General features: G+C 52.8%; 1 protein-coding gene across 5 annotated transcripts in view; it reads left to right on the top strand.

Moving 5' to 3' along the window:
* LOC139750999 (uncharacterized) overlaps positions 1 to 23,738 on the top strand; it is a 221,989-nt gene that overhangs the window by 95,339 nt on the left and 102,912 nt on the right. Inside the window, exon 1 of one of the 5 annotated variants that reach the window (XM_071666048.1) lies at positions 12,049 to 12,182. The exons of the other annotated variants lie outside the window; for them this stretch is intronic. Within the exon in view, the coding sequence (XP_071522149.1) occupies positions 12,178 to 12,182 (5 nt within the window). The 5' untranslated portion in view covers positions 12,049 to 12,177. Of the gene's footprint in view, positions 1 to 12,048; positions 12,183 to 23,738 lie in introns of those variants that run through there. 5 annotated transcript variants of the gene reach the window in all.

Here is a 23,738-nt window from a genome sequence, read left to right as displayed (position 1 = left end):
GGGGTGTAGGTAAAGGGTGGGTAAATACCGTGGGGAAGGGTGGTCTTCCTTGATCTCGTGTGGGGCTATGGGAGAGGGTTGTCAGGATCTCCACCTTGTCAGATGGGAGAGGGGTTTGGAGGAATTGCCCAACCTATGGGTTTTATGCCATGCGTCCAATGAAGGTTTTCGGGCTCCTAATTCAAAAAAATTTGCGGCAGCTGCTGTGATTCCATTTGCGGGGGGGAGGTAGGGCAGGGGAGGACTCAGAGTGCGAGGAGGAGTCGGGGGGCAGAGGAGAGTCGGGGTGGCAGAAAGGGGGGAGTGGCAGAGGAGAGAGGATGCAGAAGAGGATCGAGTCAAGAGGGAGGAGGGGAAGGGGAAAGGAGGAGGATCATATGGGTAAAGGGACAGCAATTGACGATTTAGCCCCCCAAAGGGGCTCCCGTTGTTTGTTTTGTTTTGGGGAAGGGATTGACCAAAAGCACCCACTGGGGAAAGGGCTGATCTGTTGCCGAACGCCTTTTGGTGTCTACGGTTGACCCCTTTACTTACTGACGAAAACGTACATTTAAGACATGCGACCACCCGATATGTGAAAATGTACGGGCGTGCCGCCGTTGACGGACCCCCCCCGCAAAAATTGCATAAACGTTTTTGGGGCGGTAGTCAACGGGGATAACCCTTCCTGTTTAAGGGTCAGTGGTCTTCGTATGCCGGGGTGCATGGCGCTTGACCCTACTAGTCACACTGGGGTCACACAGACGGACGGGTTGGTCGTTTTTTTGAAGCAGAAACAACAGAACACGTTGATCGGAACGATGGCTTAACCACATCGTCAGGACGGGGCCGGAGAGACGTGGGGACTGGAAAATGCCCGGGAGAATGACCTACAAGGGGGCATGTCTTTATCTTGGCTCCTACCCGCCCCCGAACCCTCGTTTATGCAATGATCCTGGGTTTAAATAATTTCCTCTTGCTCTCCTCCATTGCCATATTGACGACTATCGTCTCGTTTCCCATCCCGTTGGGCAGCCCTTGGTCAGGCCCTGACCCGGCATCATCATCAAGCCAGGGTGAGGGCCCCAGGGTTTGTCCAAGTACAACCATTAGCATGATGAGGAAATTTTAACAAATGCCGCAGATGTATTGGCTACACTGCTACCCAATTTTTCTGACGGTAGGGTCTCTTGGGTTTTTAACCCCCAGAAGGGGTTGGGGGACCCCTTTTAAAACACACACACACACACAACCAACCCACACACGTTGTGGGGGGGGGCCCGCATTGCCAAGGGGCGGACTTAACCATTGGATTTCTCACAACCGACCACGATCCGGGTGACGCTGATTCTGCTCACGTCCCCCACCTCCCTCCCTCCCCCTCCCCCTAACTTCCTCCCCCTTGGGTTTTTTAGTGGATGGGAGGGAGGGGGGGGAGAGAAATCTGATGGCGTCCCCGGGGTCGTGCGTTTAAAGCTTCGGGTGGGGGGGGGAATGTTGGGCCGTTGCTTGCCTATTGGCGACACAGAGGGGGGGTGGTAAGGTCGATTGGGGTGATGCTCACAGGGTCGTACGTGGGGGCCGCTTGCCTCGCGGTGTTTAGGGGGGCGAAAGTGGGTGTCGCTTGCCTCGCGGGTTTCAGGGGGTCCCTACGTGGGTGTCCCCTTCCCCCGCGGTGTCAGGGGGGTCGTACGGGGGTCGCTTGCCTCGTGGGTGTCAGGGGGTCGTACTGGTTCGCTTGCCTCGTGGGGGTAAGGGGGGGTCGTACTGGGTGTCGCTGCCTCCGGGTGTCAGGGGGTCGTACTGGGGGTCCCCCTTGCCTCGTGGTGGTCAGGGGGGGGCGTTCGTGGGTCGCTTGCCTCCCGGTGTCAGGGGTCGTACGTGTGTCGCTTGCCTTCTGTGTCAGGGGGGGCGTACTTGTTTTCGCTTGCCTCGTGTTTCAGGGGGGGCGTACTGGGTGTTCCCCTTTCCTCGTGGGTTCAGGGGGGGGTCGTACGTGGGGGTTTTGCTTCCTCGCGGGTGTCAGGGGGTCGTACGTGGGTGTCGCTGGGCCCCGTGGGTGTCAAGGGGGGGGGGCGTAAAGTGGGTGTCCTTGCCCCGCGGGGGTCAAGGGGGGTCGTACGTGGGCGCTTTGCCTCGTGGGGGTTTAGGGTCGTACGTGGGGGTCGCTTGCCTCGTGGGGGTCAAGGGGGGCGCATTTTGCCTGGGGCCCGGCCAGGCCAACTTAACCAAGACCCTTTGCCCCGGCAACCAGTATGTGGGGCCCGGCCATGTGTATAACCCTGGTCGTCCCTCACTTGAGGTTGATGGCCTCCTACCCCCTCCTCCCCTGATAGTCTGGGGGGCTGCTGACCTTCCCCTGATAGTCTGGGAGGCTGCTGACCTCCCCCTATAGTCTGGGGCTGCTGCTGACCTGCCCCTGATAGTCTGGGGCGGCTGCTGACCTCCCCCCATAGTTCTTAGCTGCTGACCTCCCCTATAGTCTGGCTGCTGCTGACCTGGCCCTGATAGTCTGGGCGGCTGCTGACCCCCCCTGATGTCCCGGGAGGGTGCGACCTCCCCCTGATAAATCTGGGAGGCTGCTGACCTCCCCCTGATAGTCTGGGAGGCTGCTGACCTCCCCCTGATAGTCTGGGGCTGCTGCTGACCTCCCCCTGATAATCTCGGGCTGCTGCTGACCTCCCCCCGAAATCGGGGGCTGCTGCTGACCTAACCCCCCCCCCCCCCCCCCAGAAACCCCTGGCAAAGACTAAAATAGCCATGTCCCAGCACAGACCCCCCGGGGCAACAGAAGCTTCAGGGGTGTCACCCAGAGTTACGTAAGGGGGTAGGGAAGGGATAGGTAGCAAATACGTCAGGGGTGATGTAAGACATCGCGGGGACGTCACTGTAAACGTTAAAACCGAATTGGGCCAAGGAGGACAACTCTCCACTCAACCAAAAATAGGAGAGAGAGAGAAGAGAGAAGAGAGAGAGAGAGAAAAGGAGAGAGAAGAGAGGAGAGAAAGAGAAATGGGAGCTAAGCAACAGTAAACGGCGACTTATATTACAGACCCTAGATAGCCTTGGGAATTTGGGCCTGCTGTTTGGTGAAAGCCAAAACAGTGAAAAAACAGTGTGAAGTGACATGAGAAATTTTTATCTGGACGATAACGGGAAGAATATGGGGTACTGTGGGCTCTGGTGAAGGAAAACCACCTTTGGGGTACCATTAGCCATAGTATAAAGGGGGATGGGGTACACGGGGTTTAAAGGGGGGGGGGAAAGGGGTACGACGGTACTTACCTAAACCACCGTTGGGGGATACGAAACCGTTGTCAACCTCCGATGTGGTGGGGGGGTCAGTTTTGAACCCCACCCCCCTTTTCCAACGCTAAACCCCCACACCCACAAACCCACACCCCCCCCCACCCGGGCTGCGTGCCCGCTCTTGTTGTTGTGTGTGTGTGTGTGTGTTGGGGGCCTTCCTCACCGGCCTAGTCTCTGTGCACCCGACGAGACACAGACGGCGCGCACAAGCCCAAACGCGACAAAGGCACAGAAACATCCCCCCACACCACCCCCCCTTTTTGCGAAACAGAAGCGCAGGGGGAAAACCACTTTTCTTGACGCGCCTGAGACTTGGATGGGGTATTTTTACTAGTGGTGTTTCTCAGTAGAAACAAGTGTAATATAGACTTTATGGTGTTACTGAAAGCTCCCCGGACAAGAACTAACAACCCCCGGATACGAGATGTTTCTATTAAAAACCCCTGAATAAAAGGGTACAGAATCATGACCTTTTTGATACATGGGTTTTAGGGAAAACTGTAGGGAAATTTGGGAAAAATTTTTATAGAAAATACAGTAACTGTAATGAAGAGATTCATAGTGGGAGTAAAATTTCCCGTGGAAAAATCAAGTACAGTACAGTACATGTTACAGTAGACCCCCCAAGGGGCAGTACAAAGTTACAGTAACCCCAGGGGCTGTTACATACGCTTTAAAAGGGACCCAGTGGCCTGTTTCTCTTGGCTTCTTTTTTGTTCTGTTTTTTATATCTGGGTAGTCTGGAGGGCAGGCCCCCCAGGTACAGGGGGCAGGGAAGGGAGGGCCCCAGTTACAGGGGCAGGGGGGGCAGTCCCCAGGTACAGGGGGCAAAGGGGAGGGCATCCCCAGTACAGGGGGCAGGGGAGGGCAGGGCCCCAGGTACAGGGGGGAGGGAGGGCAGGTCCCCAGGTACAGGGGGCAGGTGAGGCAGGTTTCCCCCGGTACAGGGGGGGGTGGGGGGGAAGGTCCCAGGTACAGGCAGGGAGGGCAGTCCCCATGACAGGGGGGAGGTGGGGCATCCCCAGGTACAGGGGCAGGTGAGGGCAGGTCCCCAGGTACAGGGGGAGGGAAGCAGTCCCCAGGTACAGGGGGGAGAAGGGCCCCCCCCCCCGGTCCCCCCCGGTTTTCAGGGGGATGAGGGCACCCCCGAAAAACAGGGGTGGGGGGGAGTTAAGGGATGGGGGGGCGTGATGACAGAGCACCGAAGCGTTTGGGAAAATTTCACGCTCCTCATCAAATTTCCTTCTCCAACCCACCACCACACCCTCACCACCATCCCCACCAAACCCTCACCACACCAACCCCCAACCTTCCACACACCCCATCACCACCACTTGAACCTGAGGTGGGGAGAAGTCCCTAAGGGGGGGTGTGGGGAGTCTGGGGGGGAAGATGTGTCATGGGGCAGGGGGGGGCTTACCCGCTTCCTCTTCCTCACTTGGGGTTGGCCTCAAAGATCCCTTTTTATCTCGGGCTCTCGTCCCAGCTGGGGGCCCACCCCATCCCCGTCCCTCCTTCAACCCCCCCCCCACTCCCTCCCCCCAAACCCTCCCCCTCCCCCTCCTCCACCCCTCCCTAGGACCAGGGGGCGACAGTTTAAATTTTCCCCGGGGGCCCCATCCCCCACTTCACAACACCCCCACTGGAGACATGAGGATGAAGGACACGTCCTCTACTTACCGTCCAGCCTCCTTTTGACAACCACTTTGTCCAGCCTCCTTGTGGACAACGAACCAACCACCTCTTCGTCCAGCCTTCCTCGGGGTGAAAACCTCTTCGTCCAGGGCCATATGTTTTAAAACATGTACTTGTATATCCACCTACCTTCATATCCAAACCCCCCCCTTTTGGTAACAATTACGGCAGAACAGTTTGCCAGGCAGGTACTTCTCCTGCCAAAGACCTTCGCAACCCTCCTCCTCCCCTCCCCCAGCAGTAGGGGTGTCCCTAGGGGTTACGTCCCCGGCGACAGCAGGACCGTGCCTATGGGTCGACCTTTTGCCTTCGTGAGTGACGACTGAAACCCCACTAGATATTCACGGGGCCGCCCCCACTAAATGTTTTTCACGGGGGGGGCCCCCACGTAATGATTCAGGGGGGCGCCCCACGTAGATGATGTAACGGGCCCCCCCTAGATATGTCACGGTGGGCCCCACGTAATGATGTCGGGGGGGAGGGAGGAGAAAAAAATCATCTCCTTTTTCACATCCAAGCGGGATGTTCATAATTGTGCCAAGGGGTCCCATTGTAACGAAGAGGCGCAATGTGGGGGGAAGAAAAACAACGAGCTTTCTGTTTACCGGGATGAAGACGACGGGGATTTGCAAACTCCTTTTATTTTACTGTTGCCGGCCACAGCAAGATTTTAGTATTGTAAAAATTTTACTGAGATTTTAGACTCGTAAGTGTCAACCCTTTCCCTTTTTCCCTCCATCATGGCTTGTTGAACGGGAACCCCTCGCTCTAAAGGAACGTTTAAACACCCACCCACCTGATTGGGGAAAAGGAGGGATCAAAATCCCCTCGTTCGCTAACCTCAACAGGGGGTGGGGGTTTTGGGTTTGGGTAGGGGGTGGTGTGGCAAAGCTGTGGGGGAGGGTCCGTTGATGGGGGTAATGGGGGGTTGAATGGGGAAATGAATCAACTGGTGTTGAAATCAGGACCAAGGGTGCACAGGCGTGCAAAGGCACTCGGGTGAGGGGCCACCACCACCCTCTTGTGCCCTTTTCGGGTTGATGTCATTCAAGCGTACCAGGGGGGGGCCGTTCTGGGTCCTCCCTTGTTTAGATATCTCGGTGAGGCGGTACCTTACTCTTTAGTACAGACCTGTTTTGGTATCGGGTCTCGGGTGCTGACCTGTTGGGGTATCATCTCTGTGCTGACCTTTTGTGGTATTCAGTCTCTGGGGGGCTGACCTGTTGTGGTATCAGGTCTCTGGTCTGACCTTTGGGGTATCGGGTCTCGGGTTCGCCCTTTTTTGGGGTTATCAGGTCTCTTTGCTGACCTTTTGTGGTATCAGGTCTCGGGTCTGACCTGTTTTGGTACAGTCTCGGGGCTGACCTGTTTGGGAAAATCAGGTCTCGGGTGCGACCTGTTGGGGTACTCTCGGGTGCTGATCTGTTGTGGTAACAGGTCTCGGGTGCTGACCTTCGTGTATCAGCCCTCTGTGTTTTACCTGTTTTTGGTTACAGTCTCTGGTGCGACCTTTTGGGGTACATCTCTGATGCTGACCTGTTGTGGTATTTTGGTCCGGTACTGACCTGTGAAATATCAGGCTGTTTTGTCATTGTGATGTCTGGTAATTTTCGACCTTTTACCCCTGGGGCAACTGCTGTTCTCATTTTTCCTGACCTGCCGCTGGATGGTTTTGGGCCCGTGTTCATCGGCACCCCGCTTCATGTCATGGCTGTCATGTCAGAAGCAGGCAAGCAGGGAACCTGCTGCTTTCACCACACTCTGGCCTCTAGTAACCATCCCCATACAAGCCAAGAACTTTTCAGTATCGACGCTCCCCTTATCTCCCCAAAACTCCCACCAATCTCATACTTGTAGATCACCCACATCTAGATCACCGCCCTGTGGGCTACCCAAACCCCCCTAAAGGGCGGGGGCCATCTAACCTATCCCGTAGATTTCCCCCAAGGGAGTGATGATCCCTGTGAACCCGTTATCTATACATGTCTGCAAACCATTTTTTTTCTGTATTGAGGGAAAAACGTTGATGGGGTCCTCTATACCGTTAGCCCATCCCAAATCCACATTAGCAAGCAACCCCTCTGCCCGGTCAGCATAGAAATATCATTCCAGGGCATAACAGGAAAGTTTAGCAAGTTTTGTTCACAACCGTAGTAAGGCAGAGCTAAAAATTCTTCTCAAGTTTTGGCCACCCGCTTGAAGAAGGGCAATGAAACTGATAGAAAGGGCAATGTGGGGAATGAGGGGAAATGATTACATGAGAGGCAGCCCACGAATTTTACGCCGTTGAAAGAGCGAAAGACTAATTGGTTTGAATTGACCTAATCACTAAACTATTTAATGATGTCAAAGGTGAAGACTTTTTTTTGGGGGGGAAGGGTGTAAGGCTAGCTTGCAGGGGGCTGACATAAATTAAACTTATAAAATTTATATTGAGTATGGATGATTGGAATTTACTGATAATGTGTTTGTGAATGTGGGCAGCATACAGAATGGAGAGAAAGTTCAAGAAAGAGGCCCCCCCCCGAGTGTAGAACTCCCTCCCCGTACAGTACAAAATGGGGGCCCCCACAAGTGTAGAAAAATCCCCCCCTACATAAAAAGATGGGGGCCCCCCGTATGGAGCACTCCCTCTCCGTAACAGTAAAAAGAGATGTGGCCCCACGATTATAACTCCCTCCACTACAAACAAGAGATGGGCCCACGATGTAAACCCCCTCCCCGTACAGTACAAGAGATGGCCCCACAAATGTATAACTCCCTCCACGTACATACCAAGGGGGGGGCCCACGAGTGTAAAACTCCTCCACGTACATTAAAAAGAGATAGGGCCCCCCGAGTGTAAACTCCCTCCTCCGTACAGTACAAGAGGGATTGCAACTATGCATTCCGTAACAGGGAGACATTGTTAGTAAGTCATTCCGGGGTTTTTGATTCGGGGAACCAATTGGTTGGGATTTGACTCAGGGCCCCATGCCCAATGGTCCCCCTGTGGAGCTGAGAGTGTAAACCTGAGTGTTTGTGGGTCAAGGGAAGTCAACTGTTGGAATGGGTTTGACATGTGTTGAATGTTTTTCTTAAAGCCTACCAACTGAACCTGACCTAGACCTGAAACCTGGGGCTTTCCTTGATTAGATAACACACACACACAACAGGGCTACTAAGGGCGTTCATTATATAAAATGAACGAGGGTTTCGAGGCTATTGCCACTTATACAAGCTACCCTGATTGGATAAGATTTTTCATGACGCCAAATGGGATTCTTGGATTATCCATTTTGTATTTATGAATGTTTTGTGTGTGTGTGTGTGTGTGTGTGTGTGTGTTGTCACTACGGAGTATCAGCGGCCTTCAACATACCTCAACAATGCTTCTACCTCTCCTCTCCATCGCCTGAGCGAGTGTATACGACGGAGTGGTAAGGAGTGGGAGAGGCGTATGGATACAAGGAATGTGCATAAGTGATGGGGTTCTTGGCGAATTGCTGTAGGCGGGGCGGGATCAGGTCAGAGGGGGGTGAAAGTTGAGGTGGTGGGGGCGGGAGTGTGACAGGGAGTCCCGTGGTGTAGGTGAAGGTGAGGTAAGAATACCGTAGGGAAGGTGGTCGTTGCCTTGGGATCTCGTGGTGCGGCTATAGGAGAGGAGGTGCGTCAGGATGCTCCAGCTTGTGCAGTCGGAGGGAGGAGGTGGAGGAAGAGTTGGCCAAGGCCTATGGGTCTTATGCCAGTGCGTCCAATGGGAGATGGTTCAGGCTCCGTAATTCAGAAAATGTGCGGCAGCTGCTGTGATTCCATTGTGCTGTAGGAAGGGTATGGCAGAGGAGGGAGGAGGAGTGGCAGAGGAGGGAGGAGGAGTGGCAGAAGAGGGAGGAGGAGTGGCAGAGGAGGGAGGAGGAGTGGCAGAAGAGGGAGGAGGAGTGGCAGAAGAGGGAGGAGGAGTGGCAGAGGAGGGAGGAGGAGTCATATGGGGGTAAAGGGACAGCAATTGACGATTTAGAAGCCCCAAGGGCTCCTCGTGTGTGTGTGTGTGTGTGTGTGTGTGTTGGGGAGGGGATTGAGCATAGCACCACGTGAGGAAGGCGTGATCTGTAGCCGAAGCGGCGCTTTTGGTGTCTAGGGCGAGTTGACTCCTTGACTTGACTGACGAAAACGTACATTTAAGACGAGGTGTGTCGACCACGCCGATAGTGTGAAATGTACGGGCGTGGCCGCCTGTTGACGGACCCTCCCGCAGAATTGCATAAGATCGTTATGTGGCGGTAGTCAGACGAGGATAGACCCTTCCTGTTGTGAAGGTCAGTGTCTTCTGTATGCCTGGGTGCCTGGCGCTTGACCCTACTTAGGTCACACTGGGGTCACACAGACGAGGATCAGGTTGGTCGTTCGATGAAGCAGTAACAACAGAACGACGTTGATCGTGAACGATGGCTTAACCACATCGTCAGGACGAGGCCGGAGAGACATGTGGGACGTGGTAATGCCACGGGAGAATGACGCTACAGGTGGCATGTCTTTATCTTGGCTCCTACCCGCCCCCGAACCCTCGTGTTATGCAATGATCGCTGGTTGAATAAGTGCCTCTTGCTCTCCGTCCATTGCCATGATTTGACGACTATCGTCTCGTTCCTCGATGGCCCTTGGTCAGGCCCTTGAGCCTGGCATCATCATCAAGCCAGGGTGAGGTCGCCCAGGGTGTTGTCCAATGTGACAACCATTAGCATGAGTGAGGGGAAGATTGTATACACATGCCGCAGATGTATTGGCTACACTGCTACCCATGGTTATCTGGACGGTAGGTGTCGTCTTGGGGGTGTTACCACCAGAAGGGGGGTTGGGGGGGACCCCTTAACACACACACACACACACACGCACACACACGTGTGAGTGGGGGGGGGGGACTGCATTGCACAAGGTGTCGGGACTTAACCATTGGATTTCTCACAAGGCCGACCACTTGATCCGGGTGACGCGATGTCTGCTCACGTCCCCCACCTTCCCTCCCTTCCCTCCCTCCCTACCTTCCCTCCCTCCTTGGTTCTGTTAGTGGGATGGGGGAGGGAGGGAGGGGGAGAAGTCGTGATGGCGTCAGGAGGGTCGTGCGTGTTAAAGCTTCGGGTGGGGGAGGGTGGGGGAATGTGGTCGTTGCTTGCCGTATTGGCGACACAGAGGGGAGGGTGGTAAGGTCGTATGTGGGTGATGCTCACAGGGGGGTCGTACGTGGGTGTCGCTTGCCTCGTGGGTGTCAGGGGGGTCGTACGTGGGTGTCGCTTGCCTCGTGGGTGTCAGGGAGGGTCGTACGTGGTGTGCTTGCCTCGGGGTGTCAGGGGGGTCGTACGTGGGTGTCGCTTGCCTCGCGGGTGTCAGGGGGGTCGTACGTGGGTGTCGCTTGCCTCGTGGGTGTCAGGGGGGTCGTACGTGGGTGTCGCTTGCCTCGTGGGTGTCAGGGGGTCGTACGTGGGTGTCGCTTGCCTCGTGGGTGTCAGGGGGTCGTACTGTGGGGCGCATTGCCAAAATTTCCCGGACAGTCAGGGGGTCGTTAACGTGTGGGTTTGATCGCTTCCCCTCCTTCCGTGATGTCTGGGGGGGTCGTAGTGGTGTCGCTTGCCTCTGATGTCTGGGGGGTCGTACTGGTTCGCTTGCCTCCCTGGTGTCTGGGGGGGGCTCCCGTATCTGGGGCTGTGCTGCCTCCCGGTGTCTGGGGGGTCTTGTACGTGGGTGTGCTTGCCTCTGGTGTCGGGGTGTCGACTCGTGGGTGCTGCTTGCCTCCCGGATGTCTAGGGGGTGCGACTCTACTGGGTGTCGCTGCCTCGTGGGTGTCGGGGGCGTACTGGTGTCGCTTGCCTCTGGTCAGGGGTTCATCGCCTGCCGGCCGCCATTAGACCAACATTGCCCGCAACCATATGTGGGGCCGCCATGTGATAACCCTGGTCTCCTCACTGGTATGCCTCCACCCTCCTCCCCTATGTTGCTTACCTTCCCCTATGTCTGGAGCTGCGACCCCCCCTATAGCTGGCTCTGTGACTGCCTGAAGTCTGGCGCTGCTGACCTCCCCCTAAGTCTGGGAGCTGCTGACTCCCCGATTTGGCTGCGCTGACCTGCCCTATAGTGGGGCGCTCTACCTCCCGTGGACTCTGACCCCCTATAGTCGGGAGGCTCGACCTCCTGATAGTCTTGAGCTGCTGACCCCCTGATGTCTGGGCTGGCTGACCCCTGATAATCTCGGGCTGTGCTGACCTCCCCGATAATCGGCTGCGCGACCTACCCCCCCCCCCCCCCCCAGTACTCTGGCAAGAGACTAAGAAATAGCCATGTCCTCAGGCAGCAGAGCCCCGGGGGCAACAGAAGCGTCAGTGGGTGTGCAGCAGAGTGTACGTAAGGGGGTAGGGAAGGGATAGGTAGCAAATGACGTCACGGTGATGTAAGACATCGCTGTGACGTCACTGTGACGTTGAACCGAATTGGGCCAATGAGGAGACTCTCCACGTCAACCAATAGGGAGAGAGAGAGAGAGAGAGAGAGAGAGAGAGAGAGAGAGAGAGAGAGAGAGAGAGAGGAGACAGAGAGAGAGAGAGATGGGAGCTGAAGCAACAGTAAACGGCGACTGTATATTAACAGACGCCTAGATAGCCATGGGACTTGGCACTGCTGTTTGGTGTAGCCTATAGCAGTGATAAACAGTGTGATGTGACAGTGAGAAATTCTTATCTGGAGCTGATAACGGGGAGAGAATATGAGGTACTGTTGGCTCTGGTGAAGGGGTAAAGCCACCATTGGGGTACCATTAGCCATAGTATAAGGGGGATGGGGTACACTGGGATGTAAGGGGGGGGGAAGGTACGACGGTACCTGTACCTCACCACCGTTGGGGGGTACGTACCGTTGTCAACCTCCGATGTGGTGGTAGGGGGGTACCGTTTTGAACCCCACCCCCTTTTCCAAGCGCTACCCCCACACCCACAACCACAACCCCCCACCCAGGCTGCGTGCCCGGCTCTGTGTGTGTGTGTGTGTGTGTGTGTGTGTGTGTGTGTGCCTTGCCTCACACGGCCTGAGTCTCTATGCAGCCCGGACGAGACACAGACGTGCGCGCAACAGACACGCGACGAGGCACAGAAACATCCTCCACCCTCCCCCCTTTTGCGAAGACAGAAGCGCAGTGGGAAGCCACTGTCTTGACGCGCGCTTGAGACTTGGATGGGGTATGTTGTCACTAGTGGTGTTTCTCAGGTAGAAGACTATGTGTAATATAGACTTTATGGGTGTTACTGAAAGCTCCCCGCGTGACAGAGAACTGAACAGACACGCGGGATACAGATGTTGTCTATGTAACCCAGTGAATATGGCTACAGAATCAGTGACTTTTTTGATACATGGGTTTCAGGAAATACTGTAGGAATTGAGAAAATGTTTCATAGAAAATACAGTAACTGTAATGAAGAGATTTATAGTGTTACAGTGGAAACTCAAGTAGCAGTACAGTACATGTTACAGTAGACCCCTCAAGTAGCAGTACATGTTACAGTAGACCCTCAAGGAGCAGTACATACAGCTTAGACCCTCAAGGAGCAGTACATGTTACAGTAGACCCCTCAAGTAGCTGTTACATACAGCCTAAACGGGACCCAGTGGCCTGTTGCTCTTGGCTTCTGTTTTTGTTCTGTTTTTTTATATCTGGGTAGTCTGGAGGGCAGGCCCCCCCAGGTACAGGGGGCAGGTAAGGGCAGGTCCCCAGGTACAGGGGGCAGGTAAGGGCAGGTCCCCAGGTACAGGGAGCAGGTAAGGGCAGGTCCCCAGGTACAGGGGGCAGGTGAGGGCAGGTCCCCAGGTACAGGGAGCAGGTAAGGGCAGGTCCCCAGGTACAGGGGGCAGGTGAGGGCAGGTCCCCAGGTACAGGGGGCAGGTGAGGGCAGGTCCCCAGGTACAGGGGGCAGGTGAGGGCAGGTCCCCAGGTACAGGGGTAAGTAAGGGCAGGTCCCCAGGTACAGGGGGCAGGTGAGGGCAGGGCCCCAGATACAGGGGGGGTGGGAGGGGGAGGTTAAGGTAGTGTGGGGCGTGATGACAGAGCACCTGAGGAGCGTGGGAACATTGCACGCTCCTCATCATTGCCTTCACCAACACCACCACCACACCCTCACCACCATCCCCACCACACCCTCACCACCACCACCACCACCACACCACACACCCCATCACCACCACTGAACCTTGTGGTGGGGAGGATGTGCCGTATGGTGGGTGTGGGGAGTGCTGGGGGGGAGACTGTGTCATGGGTCAGGGGGGAGCTTACTGCTTCCTCTTCCTCAGCTGGAGTTGGCCTCAAAGATCCTTCTTGATCTCGACTCTCGTCCCAGCTGCCCACCTCCAGTCAGTCCCTCCCTCAACCCTCCCCCTCCACTCCCTCCCTCAACCCTCCCCCTCCACTCCCTCCACTCCCTCCACAGGACCAGGGAGCGACAGTAATGTTCCCGGGGACCCCATCCGCCCACTTCACAACACCCCCACTGGAGACATGAGGAGTGAAGGACACGTCTCGTCTACTTACTCGTCCAGCCTCCTTGTGGACGAACCACTTAGTCCAGCCTCCTTGTGGACGAACGAACCAACCACCTCTTCGTCCAGCCTTCCCTCGGGATGAAAACCTCTTCGTCCAGCCTATATGTGTAGCATGGTACTTGTATATCCACCTTACCTTCATATCCACCTTTGGTATACAATTACGGCAGAAGCAGTTTGCCAGGCAGGTACTTCTCCTGCCGAAAGACGCTGTCGCAACCCTCCTCCTCCTCTTCCCCCAGCAGTAGGAGGGTGTCGTAGGGTGACGTACCCTGGGCGACAGTCAGGGACCGTGGCCTATGGGTCGACCTTTTGCCTTCGTGAGTGACGACTGCACGCCCCACGTAGATGATGTCACGGGGGGCGCCCCCACGTAGATGATGTCACGGGGTGGGCCCCCACGTAGATGATGTCACGGGGGGCGCCCCCACGTAGATGATGTCACGGGGGGCGCCCCCACGTAGATGATGTCACGGGGGGCCCCACGTATATGATGTCACGGGGGCGCCCCCACGTAGATGATGTCACGGGGTGGGCCCCCACGTAGATGATGTCACGGGGGAGGGAGGGGGGGGAGAAGAAAATCATCTCCTTTTTCACATCCAAGCAGGATGTTCATAATTGTGGCCAAGTGGTCCATTGTGAACGGAATGAGGCGCAATGTAGGGAAGATAAAGGCAACGAGCTTTCTGTTTACCGTGGATGAAGACGACGAGGATGTTGCAACACTCCTTTGTATTTTACTGTTGCCGGGCCACAGCAAGATTATTAGTATTGTAGATAATTTACTGAGACTTTACACTCGTAGGTGTCAAGCCTTCTTATTCTCCATCATGGCTTGTTGAACGGGAACCCCTCGCTCTCAAGGAACGGGGTTAAACACCCACCCACCTGATTGAGGAAGAGGGTATCAAAATCACTCGTTCGCTAACCTCAAGCAGAGGGTGGGTGGTGGGTTGGGTGGGTAGGAGGTGGTGTGGCGATGCTGTGTGGGATGGTCCGGGTGATGGGGGTGAAGGTGGGAGGTTGAGAGTGTGGAATGAAGTCAGACTGGTGTTGAAATCAGGACACAACGGTGCACAGGCGTGCAAGAGGCAGCTCTGGTGAGGGGGTGCCAGCCACCATCCTCTTAGTGTCTGTCTGGTTGATGTCAGTTCAGGCGTACGCAGGGGCGGGCCCGTGTGCTGGGTCCTCCCTTGTTTAGATATCTCGGGTGAGGCGGTACCTTACTCTTTAGTACAGACCTGTTGTGGTATCAGGTCTCTGGTGCTGACCTGTTGTGGTATCAGGTCTCTGGTGCTGACCTGTCGTGGTATCAGGTCTCTGGTGCTGACCTGTTGTGGTATCAGATCTCTGGTACTGACCTGTTGTGGTATCAGGTCTCTGGTGCTGACCTGTTGTGGTATCAGGTCTCTGGTGCTGACCTGTTGTGGTATCAGGTCTCTGGTGCTGACCTGTTGTGGTATCAGGTCTCTGGTGCTGACCTGTTGTGGTATCAGGTCTCTGGTGCTGACCTGTTGTGGTATCAGGTCTCTGGTGCTGACCTGTTGTGGTATCAGGTCTCTGGTGCTGACCTGTTGTGGTATCAGGTCTCTGGTGCTGACCTGTTGTGGTATCAGGTCTCTGGTGCTGACCTGTTGTGGTATCAGGTCTCTGGTACTGACCTGTTGTGGTATCAGGTCTCTGGTGCTGACCTGTTGTGGTATCAGGTCTCTGGTGCTGACCTGTCGTGGTATCAGGTCTCTGGTGCTGACCTGTTGTGGTATCAGGTCTCTGGTGCTGACCTGTTGTGGTATCAGGTCTCTGATGCTGACCTGTTGTGGTATATGGTCCGGTACTGACCTGTCGTAATACCAGGGCTGTTTTGGTCTATTGTGATGTCTGGTACACTTGTCGACCTGTGTTGACCCCTGGTGCAACTGCTGTTCTCATTGTTCCTGACCTGCCGCGTGATGTGTTGACCTGTGTTCAAGCGGCACCTGCCTGCTGTCATGTCATGAGGCTGTCATGTCATGAAGCAGGCAAGCAGGTAGACCTGCTGCTTTCACCACACTCTGGCCTCTATGTAATCCATCTCATACAAGCCAAGAACTGGTTTCTCAGCGACCTCCCCTTGTAGTCCCCCAACCCCCCCATCTCATACTTGTAGATCACCCACTCGTAGATCACCGCCCTGTGGGCTACCCTACCCCTCTAAAGGGTCGGGGACCATCTAGACCTAGGCTGTAGAATTTCCCCCAAGGGAGTGAGTGGATCGTGTGAGACCCGTTATCTATACATGTCTGCAAACCATTTTTTTTTTCTGTATTGAGGAAATACGTTGATGGGATCTCTATACCGTTAGCCCATCGCCAGAATCCTACATTAGCAGAGCAACTCTCTGCTGGCAGCATATGAGAATATCATTCCAGGACATAGACAAGGAAATGTTCAGCAAGCTGTTCACACCGTACGTAAGGCCAGAGCTAAAATATGCTTCTCAAGTTTTGGCCACCGCGCTTGAAGAAGGACATGAAACTGATAGAGAAGGTCCAGAGGAGGTTGGCCAAGATGGTGCTGGAATGAAGAGAAATGAGTTACAGTGAGAGGCGAGAGGCCACGAATTTGTACGCCGTTGAAAGAGCGAAGAGACTGAAGTGGTTTGAATTGAGCCTGAAGTCACTAAACTAGTTTAATGATGTCAAAGGTGAAGACTTTTTTTTGGGGGGGAAGGATGTAAGGCTAGGCTTGCAGGGGTCATGACATGAAATTAAACTATAAAAATGTTATGATTGAGTGATGGATGATTGGAATGAGCTGAGTAATGTGTTTGTGAATGTGGACAGCATACAGAAGTGGGAGAGAAAGTTCAAGAGATGAGGCCCCACGAGTGTAGAACTCCCTCCCCGTACAGTACAAGAGATGGGGCCCCCACAAGTGTAGAACTCCCTCCCCCGTACAGTAAAAGAGATGGGGCCCCACGTATGTAGCACTCCCTCTCCGTACAGTACAAGAGATGTGGCCCCACGAGTGTATAACTCCCTCCACGTACAGTACAAGAGATGGGGGCCCACGAGTGTAGAACTCCCTCCCCGTACAGTACAAGAGATGGGGCCCCACGAGTGTATAACTCCCTCCACGTACAGTACAAGAGATGGGGGCCCACGAGTGTAGAACTCCCTCCACGTACAGTACAAGAGATAGGGCCCCACGAGTGTAGAACTCCCTCCTCCGTACAGTACGAAGAGGTGATTGCAACTATGCATTCGTAACAGGTAGACATTGTTAGTACGTCATTCGGTGTTTCTGATTCAGGTGAGACCATGTGGTTGGCATTTGACTCAGGCCACATGCCAAGTGGGTCCCTGTGTGAGCTGAGAGTGTAAACACTGAGTGTGTTGTGGCTCAAGGCAAGTCAACTGTTGGAAGTGGGTTTGACGAGTGTGTTGAATGTTTTTCTTAAAGCCATACCAAGCGTGAGACCTGGGACCTGAGACCTGAAACCTGGGACTTACCTGTGATTAGATAACACACACACACATCAGGTCTACTAAGGTCGTTCATTAGTATAAAATGAACGAGGATTTCGAGGCTATTGGCCACTTATACAAGCTACCCTGATTGGATGAAGATTGTTTCATGACTGCCAAATGGGATTCTTGGATTATCCATTGTGTATTATGATGAGATGTTAGGAGTAGATAATGCATTTGGGTTGATAGACCCATGTATGGTATGGTATGTAATAGCCTTTATGAACTGCCGTGGGATATCACTAACTTGCCTTTTGTTCTCTTTACAGGTATGTAGTCAAGGTATGGCGGCCTACTCCTGGGAGGGCGTTGTGTCGCCAGTGTTGGTTGTAGAGAAGGTTCAGGTCTGTAAACAGTATTGGTTCTGACGTGTGGGCTTGTGTACGGGTATGTGTGTGTGTGTGTGTGTGTGTGTGTGTGTGTGTGTGTGTGTATGTAAGGGTGTGGTGTCAAGGGGAAGGGGTTGGTGGTAAAGGGTAAGGAAGGTTGAGGGGTTGGGGGGGTTGTTCTTTTCTGACAAGGGAAAGGGGGGGATAAGACATGAGGCAGGCCATCAAATTTTGGCTGGGCTGAAATGCACAAAAACACACGCGCGCGCTCACCCAAATCATAGGGCTTGGGATTTTAGCCTGTTGTTCCCTTATATATCAACAGATGTTGGTGAAATCTAGTATGGAGTTACCAGAAGGTTTGCTCCACATGTGACTATAGACAGTTACATAAAGTTTCTGTCTTTTAGTGAATTGTACAGGGGTCAAAGATGACGATTATGTGCGAAATTGTGAGCTTTTAGCACACCCTTTTCTTTCTATTTTTCAGACGTAGTATATCACAGGTCAGCTGACACTGATACATACGTGTTGACGTCAGACTCCTGCCTTTTTTCCACGGTTATGTAAGAGTCAGAGTTCACCAACACTCAAGGGTCAAAGGTCATTATGATTTTGCAATATTTGGCTGTTGGCTTGTCATGGACATGAACGTAGCGCAAGAGAAAAATTTGATTGGTCACTCATACTAGAGGTAATTGATATATATATATATATATATATATATATATATATATATATATATATATATATATATATATATATATATATATATATATATATTTTTTTTTTTTTTTTGCTTTTTGTAATAAGTGGACTGGGGTCAAAGGTCACAGCACTTGCAGAATTCGAGTTTCCAGGTCTGTCATTTTATTGTAACGTATAGAAGACAGACTTGAGCTGATACATAAGGATATGTTAGTATAGTCTTGTATGTATATGCGAGTATATCTTGGGTTTCTCTCTTTTTCTTAGTTTACCGGGGGTCAAAGATCATTAAGATATATTATGTGGCTCTTATGTGGTATAATTCGCCAAGATTGATATGGCTTGCCCTATAGCTTTCTAAGGCCTATGGTAATCATACTCACTTCATATATGCAATACTTTGTCCTTCTCAAAGCAGAGTACTGGTACTGTGTATACCCAAGGTCATAGTGTGGCCCACTGTAAAGTAAGGATGTGAGACACACTGTGGTGTAAGTGGTGTGGGCCACTGAAAAGTAAGGATGTGAGACACACTGTGATGTAAGTGGTGTTGGCCACTGTAAAGTAAGGACGTTTAACACACTGTGATATAAGTGAGGCAAGAGGATGTCGCCACTGGACATGACACTGTGGACATGTCGCCACTGTGTATGACGCTATGCACCGGCCCGTTGACCTTGTTGGCCATCCGCACCACTGGCACGAATATTGTATTTACCGAATCGCCACACGCACGGCCTCCGCTCGTTTAAGAACGCACTTCACGAATAGGGTGCGGCCAGCTGGTGGTGCAAGGGAGGGAGGCAGGCAAGCAAGCAGGTTTCTCCTCCTCCTCCTCCTCCTCCTCTTTCCCCCAGCAAGAGCACCATTTCTGGAAATCCCAGTGGAACACTGGAACGTCTACAGTGCACAATGCAGCTCGGGCATGTTGGTGGCGATGCTTGTGTTGGCGATGTTGGAGGTATGGTGAGGAGGAGGAGGAGGAGGGAGATTGCTTGGGGGGGGTGAGGGGGGGGGGTCTGAGCGACGCAAGCAGAGGCCTCAAGCAACAGTAGACGATCCTTGCTGGCGAAGCGGGAAATCACCAGGCACCTCCTGCTGGCCTTCGTACCCAGTGTGTGTATATGTATACACATTCGGAGGACTGAATTTGGATGATTGGGATGGCTGGAGTGGTGTGTATGGCGTGCCAGCATATTTATACACATTCGGAGGACTGAATTTGTATGATTGGGATGGCTGGAGTGGTGTGTATGGCGTGCCAGCTGAGAGGGAGGGAGGGAAGGAGGGAGCGAGTGTCATGTGATGGTAACAGTGTGTGTGTGTGTGTGTGTGTGTGTGTAGTGACGTCAACTGGAGGTTCTGGTGGCTCTTGTCATGTTTCCATTGTTTGTAAATTGACATGAAGAGCGCATGACTGCGCATGGCTGGGGACTTGGTATGGTTAGGACTGTGGGTGCGCAGGTCGTGGATGCGTGGCTGGGGGTTGGGTCGTGGGCACTGTGTGGTGGTGAGGGGCTTTGGTACGACCCCATGAGCACGACGGTACGACCCCTTGAGCACGTAAGTACGAAACTCTGAGCACGGTGATACGACCCTTTGAGGACGACCGTACGACCCCTTGAGGACGACGGTACGATCCCTTGAGCACGTGAGTACGACCCCTTGAACACGACGGTACGACCCTTGGGGTATGGTGGCTTGGCGTTCGAACGTGATCCTTCAGGCCAGTCCATCATACAATAGGGTAGTTCCGTCGTGTTCAAGGGTCGTACCGTCGTGTTCAAGGGTCGTACCGTCGTGTTCAAGGGGTCGTACCGTCGTGCTCAAGGGTCGTACCGTCGTGTTCAAGGGTCGTACCGTCGTGCTCAAGGGTCGTACCGTCCTGTGTTTCATCCACTCCTAATTACACATGTGAGTCCACCACTCCACCACACACACACACACACACACACACACACACACACACACACACACACACACACACATACATGAGTCTCCACCACTCACGCACGAATCTCCACCACTCCACCACACACACATGAGTCTCCACTACTCACCACGAGTCTCCACCACTCCCCCCCACACACATGAGTCTCCACCACTCCCCTACACACACGAGTCTCCACCACTCCCTCCACACACATGAGTCTCCACCACTCACACACGAGTCTCCACCACTCCCTCCACACACATGAGTCTCCACCACACATACATCTGGGCACCACCACCACTACAACATCAGCTGCAGGAGGAGCCGGGTTCAATACGTGTCGTAGTCATGTCTCGCCATCCCGTCGCCTCCAACCTCCTGTTGTGTCCCGCACTTGACGCACGCACTCACCTGGTGCACGCACTCACCTGATGCACGCACTCACCTGATGCACGCACTTACCTGGTACACACACTCATCTGATGCACGCACTCTCCTGGTGCACGCACTCACCTGATGCACGCATTCATCTGGTACACTCACTCACCTGGTACACGCACTCACCTGGTACACGCACTCACCTGGTACACGCACCTCTCTATATGTTCAGGCTGTCGCTGGAGGTGAGGCAAAGTGGCGAGAGAGGTAGGGTGGCAAGACGCCACATTTATCTACAAGATGAGACACTTGGAACACGTCTTGATCTTGTAGGCCGGCTCCTCTGACGAGCGTGACCTGGAAGGGAGTGCAAAATGTATAATCACACAGGAAGTGGGTGACTTCCTCCTGACGAGGAATTACCTCGGTGATCAACAACACGGTGTTGTGGGGGGGGGGGGGGGGCATGAATGTCAGACGTAACGAAGCTCGGGTATCTACGAGAAAGTGAGCTCAATTTTGGACGAATGAGAAAGCTGAGTGGGATTTTTTTTTCTACATATCCTGAAAGCATTTGACGCTGTACCCACATGGGGGTAGCTGAGTGGGATTTATGTATATATATATATATATATATATATATATATATATATATATATATATATATATATATATATATCCTGAAAGCATTTGACACTGTACCCACATGGGGGTGTATGCAGGAATCTAGGGTAGAGACTCGGTCGATGAATTGATTATCTTAGTGGAACGGTTACAAGGGCGACATGACAGGGGGAGGCGGGTGATTGAGGTCACCAGCGGCGTGATGCAGGGCTCTGTCCTGGGACTGCGTCTTTGCTTCATCTCTGTCAGTGACTTGCTAAGAGTGTGTGTGTGTGTGTGTGTGTGTGTGTGTGTGGACTGCTGCCTGTTTGCAGATGATGCAGAGGTCGTGAAGGAAGTGTAAAAGCAAGGGAGAACTGCATCAGTTTGACAAGGGGACCTCGACAGCCTCCAATGTGGGTGCGATATACGGGAGATGAAGTTCAATCCGGGTCACTGTAAAGAGGATGTGGGACACAGCGAGAGAAGACCATGATATGATTGTGCCAAACAAGACATAAACACGCGGGAATCTATGAGAGAGAGAGAGAGAGAGAGAGAGAGAGAGAGAGAGAGAGAGAGAGAGAGAGAGAGAGAGAGAGAGAGAATTGGAAGTACACATCGTCCCTGATCTGTGGCCCAAGGAGAATAAGTTAATGTGACCAACTGCCTCTCAGCAGATATTAGAATTCCATTCTGGTCTGTAGGGATAAAAGACGTACTCATCCAACTGTTCACATCCTACGTAAGTCCAGAAGTAGAATGTACTTCTCTAGTTTGGCCTCCGCGCTTAATGAAGCATAAAAAGCTGATAGAGAAGGTCCAGAGGAGGACAACAAAGAAGATACCAGGAAAAGGAGAATTGAGTTACAGGGAAACGCTAAAAGGCCCTTAAACTTACCCACCTTCCAAGAGAGAAGAGTGAGGGGTGACCTAATCACAACTTTAAAGTTTTTAAAACATTGATGACGTAGACAGGGAACAGTTCTTCGAGATATGAAAGGATAGAACAACCAGAGAACATAACATGAAATTAAGTTAGTAAATTGTTGAAAAAAAAGGTGTTAAGAAGAACTTTTATTGTGTAAGACTGGTGGATGAAAGGCACAAAATGAACCCAAACAATGGTTAATGCAGACAACAGACAGAAATGAAAAAAGTTTTGTTATACAAAATCTGGAAGTGATGGGGCCCCCACGAGTGTAGAACTCCCTCCCCGTACAGTACAAGAGATGGGGCCCCACGAGTGTAGAACTTCCTCCCCCGTACAGTACAAGAGATGGGGCCCCACGAGTGTAGAACTCCCTCCTCCGTACAGTAAAAGAGATGGGGCCCCACGAGTGTAGAACTCCCTCCCCCGTACAGTAAAAGAGATGGGGCCCCACGAGTGTAGAACTCCCTCCCCCGTACAGTAAAAGAGATGGGGCCCCACGAGTGTAGAACTCCCTCCCCCGTACAGTACAAATAGGTGACTGCATCGTGTTCTTAGTACAGAACACACCTTAACCACGTGTTCTCCAGTGACACCACGTGTTCCATCGCCACCACGTGTTCCATCGCCACCACGTGTTCTCGTCTTACCACACGGCACCAGACCCTTCCTCAACCCCCCCCCCCCCCCCACCGGGGGCCAGATTCCGGTTACTTCACAGCGTCTGCGCCTCTCTGAGGTCACTGACCCGGAAGTAAAGGGTTCATGTTTAACCCCCCCTCCCCCCCGGAAGTGCTCCCGGAGGCAGGCGGGGGAAGAGGAGGTCACCACGTTTCCGGCCCGACGCGCGTCGCCCACGTTGACCCGTGACGTCACGAACCAACGTTCTAACAACAATAACAACAACCCCCCCTCCCCTCACCCTCACCCCCCCACCCACACACATCCCCTTCTATCTCTTCCCCCTCCCACCCACCCCCCTTCCTCGTGGAGAGAGAGAGAGAGAGAGAGAGAGAGAGAGAGAGAGAGAGAGAGAGAGAGAGATATGAACTCCAAGTAAAGTACAGAGTGATCACCCCCATGGGTTCATCTGGGAATGTCTTCAACCATGTGTGAAGTTTTCCTTTGAATACTTCCGTAGTTTTTGTTAAATACTTCAATAGTTGTTGTTACATACCCCAGTAGTTGCTGTTAAATACTCCAATAATTGTTGTTAAATACTCCAGTTATTGTAGTTAACTACTTCAGTAATTGTAGTTAAATACTTCAGCAATTGTTCGTATGTTTTATTATTTATTCTAGTACTACAGTAAATAATAATCCTTCCTCGTTCATTTTCCTAGACTTATCTAGTTTTGGTTTGATATTTGAAATATTCCAGTGGTTGTAATGGTAAACTTGCTGTCAGGCGAAGATTATCATGAATATTTGTCTGCATATTGATCAGTGGGGTTCATGTTCTCTCTGTCTCGTGGGATAAGTTCACGTGTTCCACTCTCTTGTTCTGGCTGACTTATGCTGAATATTCTCTCTATAACTTATTCATTAATATTCTCTATAACGTATTCTGAATATTCTCTCTATACCTATTCTGAATATTCTCTCTAAAACTTATTTATTAATATTCTCTATAACTTATTCTGAATATTCTCTTTATAACCTATTCTGAATATTCTCTAACTTATTCTGAATTTTCCCTCTATACCTTATTCTGAATATTCTCTCTATAACTCATTCATTAATATTTTGTGTGTGTGTGTGTGTGTGTGTGTGTGTGTGTGTGTCTGTGTGTCTGTGTGTTTCTCTCA

Source organism: Panulirus ornatus, chromosome 10, assembly GCF_036320965.1.
Source record: "Panulirus ornatus isolate Po-2019 chromosome 10, ASM3632096v1, whole genome shotgun sequence".
In the NCBI taxonomy this organism is placed as follows: domain Eukaryota; kingdom Metazoa; phylum Arthropoda; class Malacostraca; order Decapoda; family Palinuridae; genus Panulirus; species Panulirus ornatus.
Note: the sequence above shows the minus strand (reverse complement) of the source record. Positions and strands in the feature narration are given on the sequence as shown.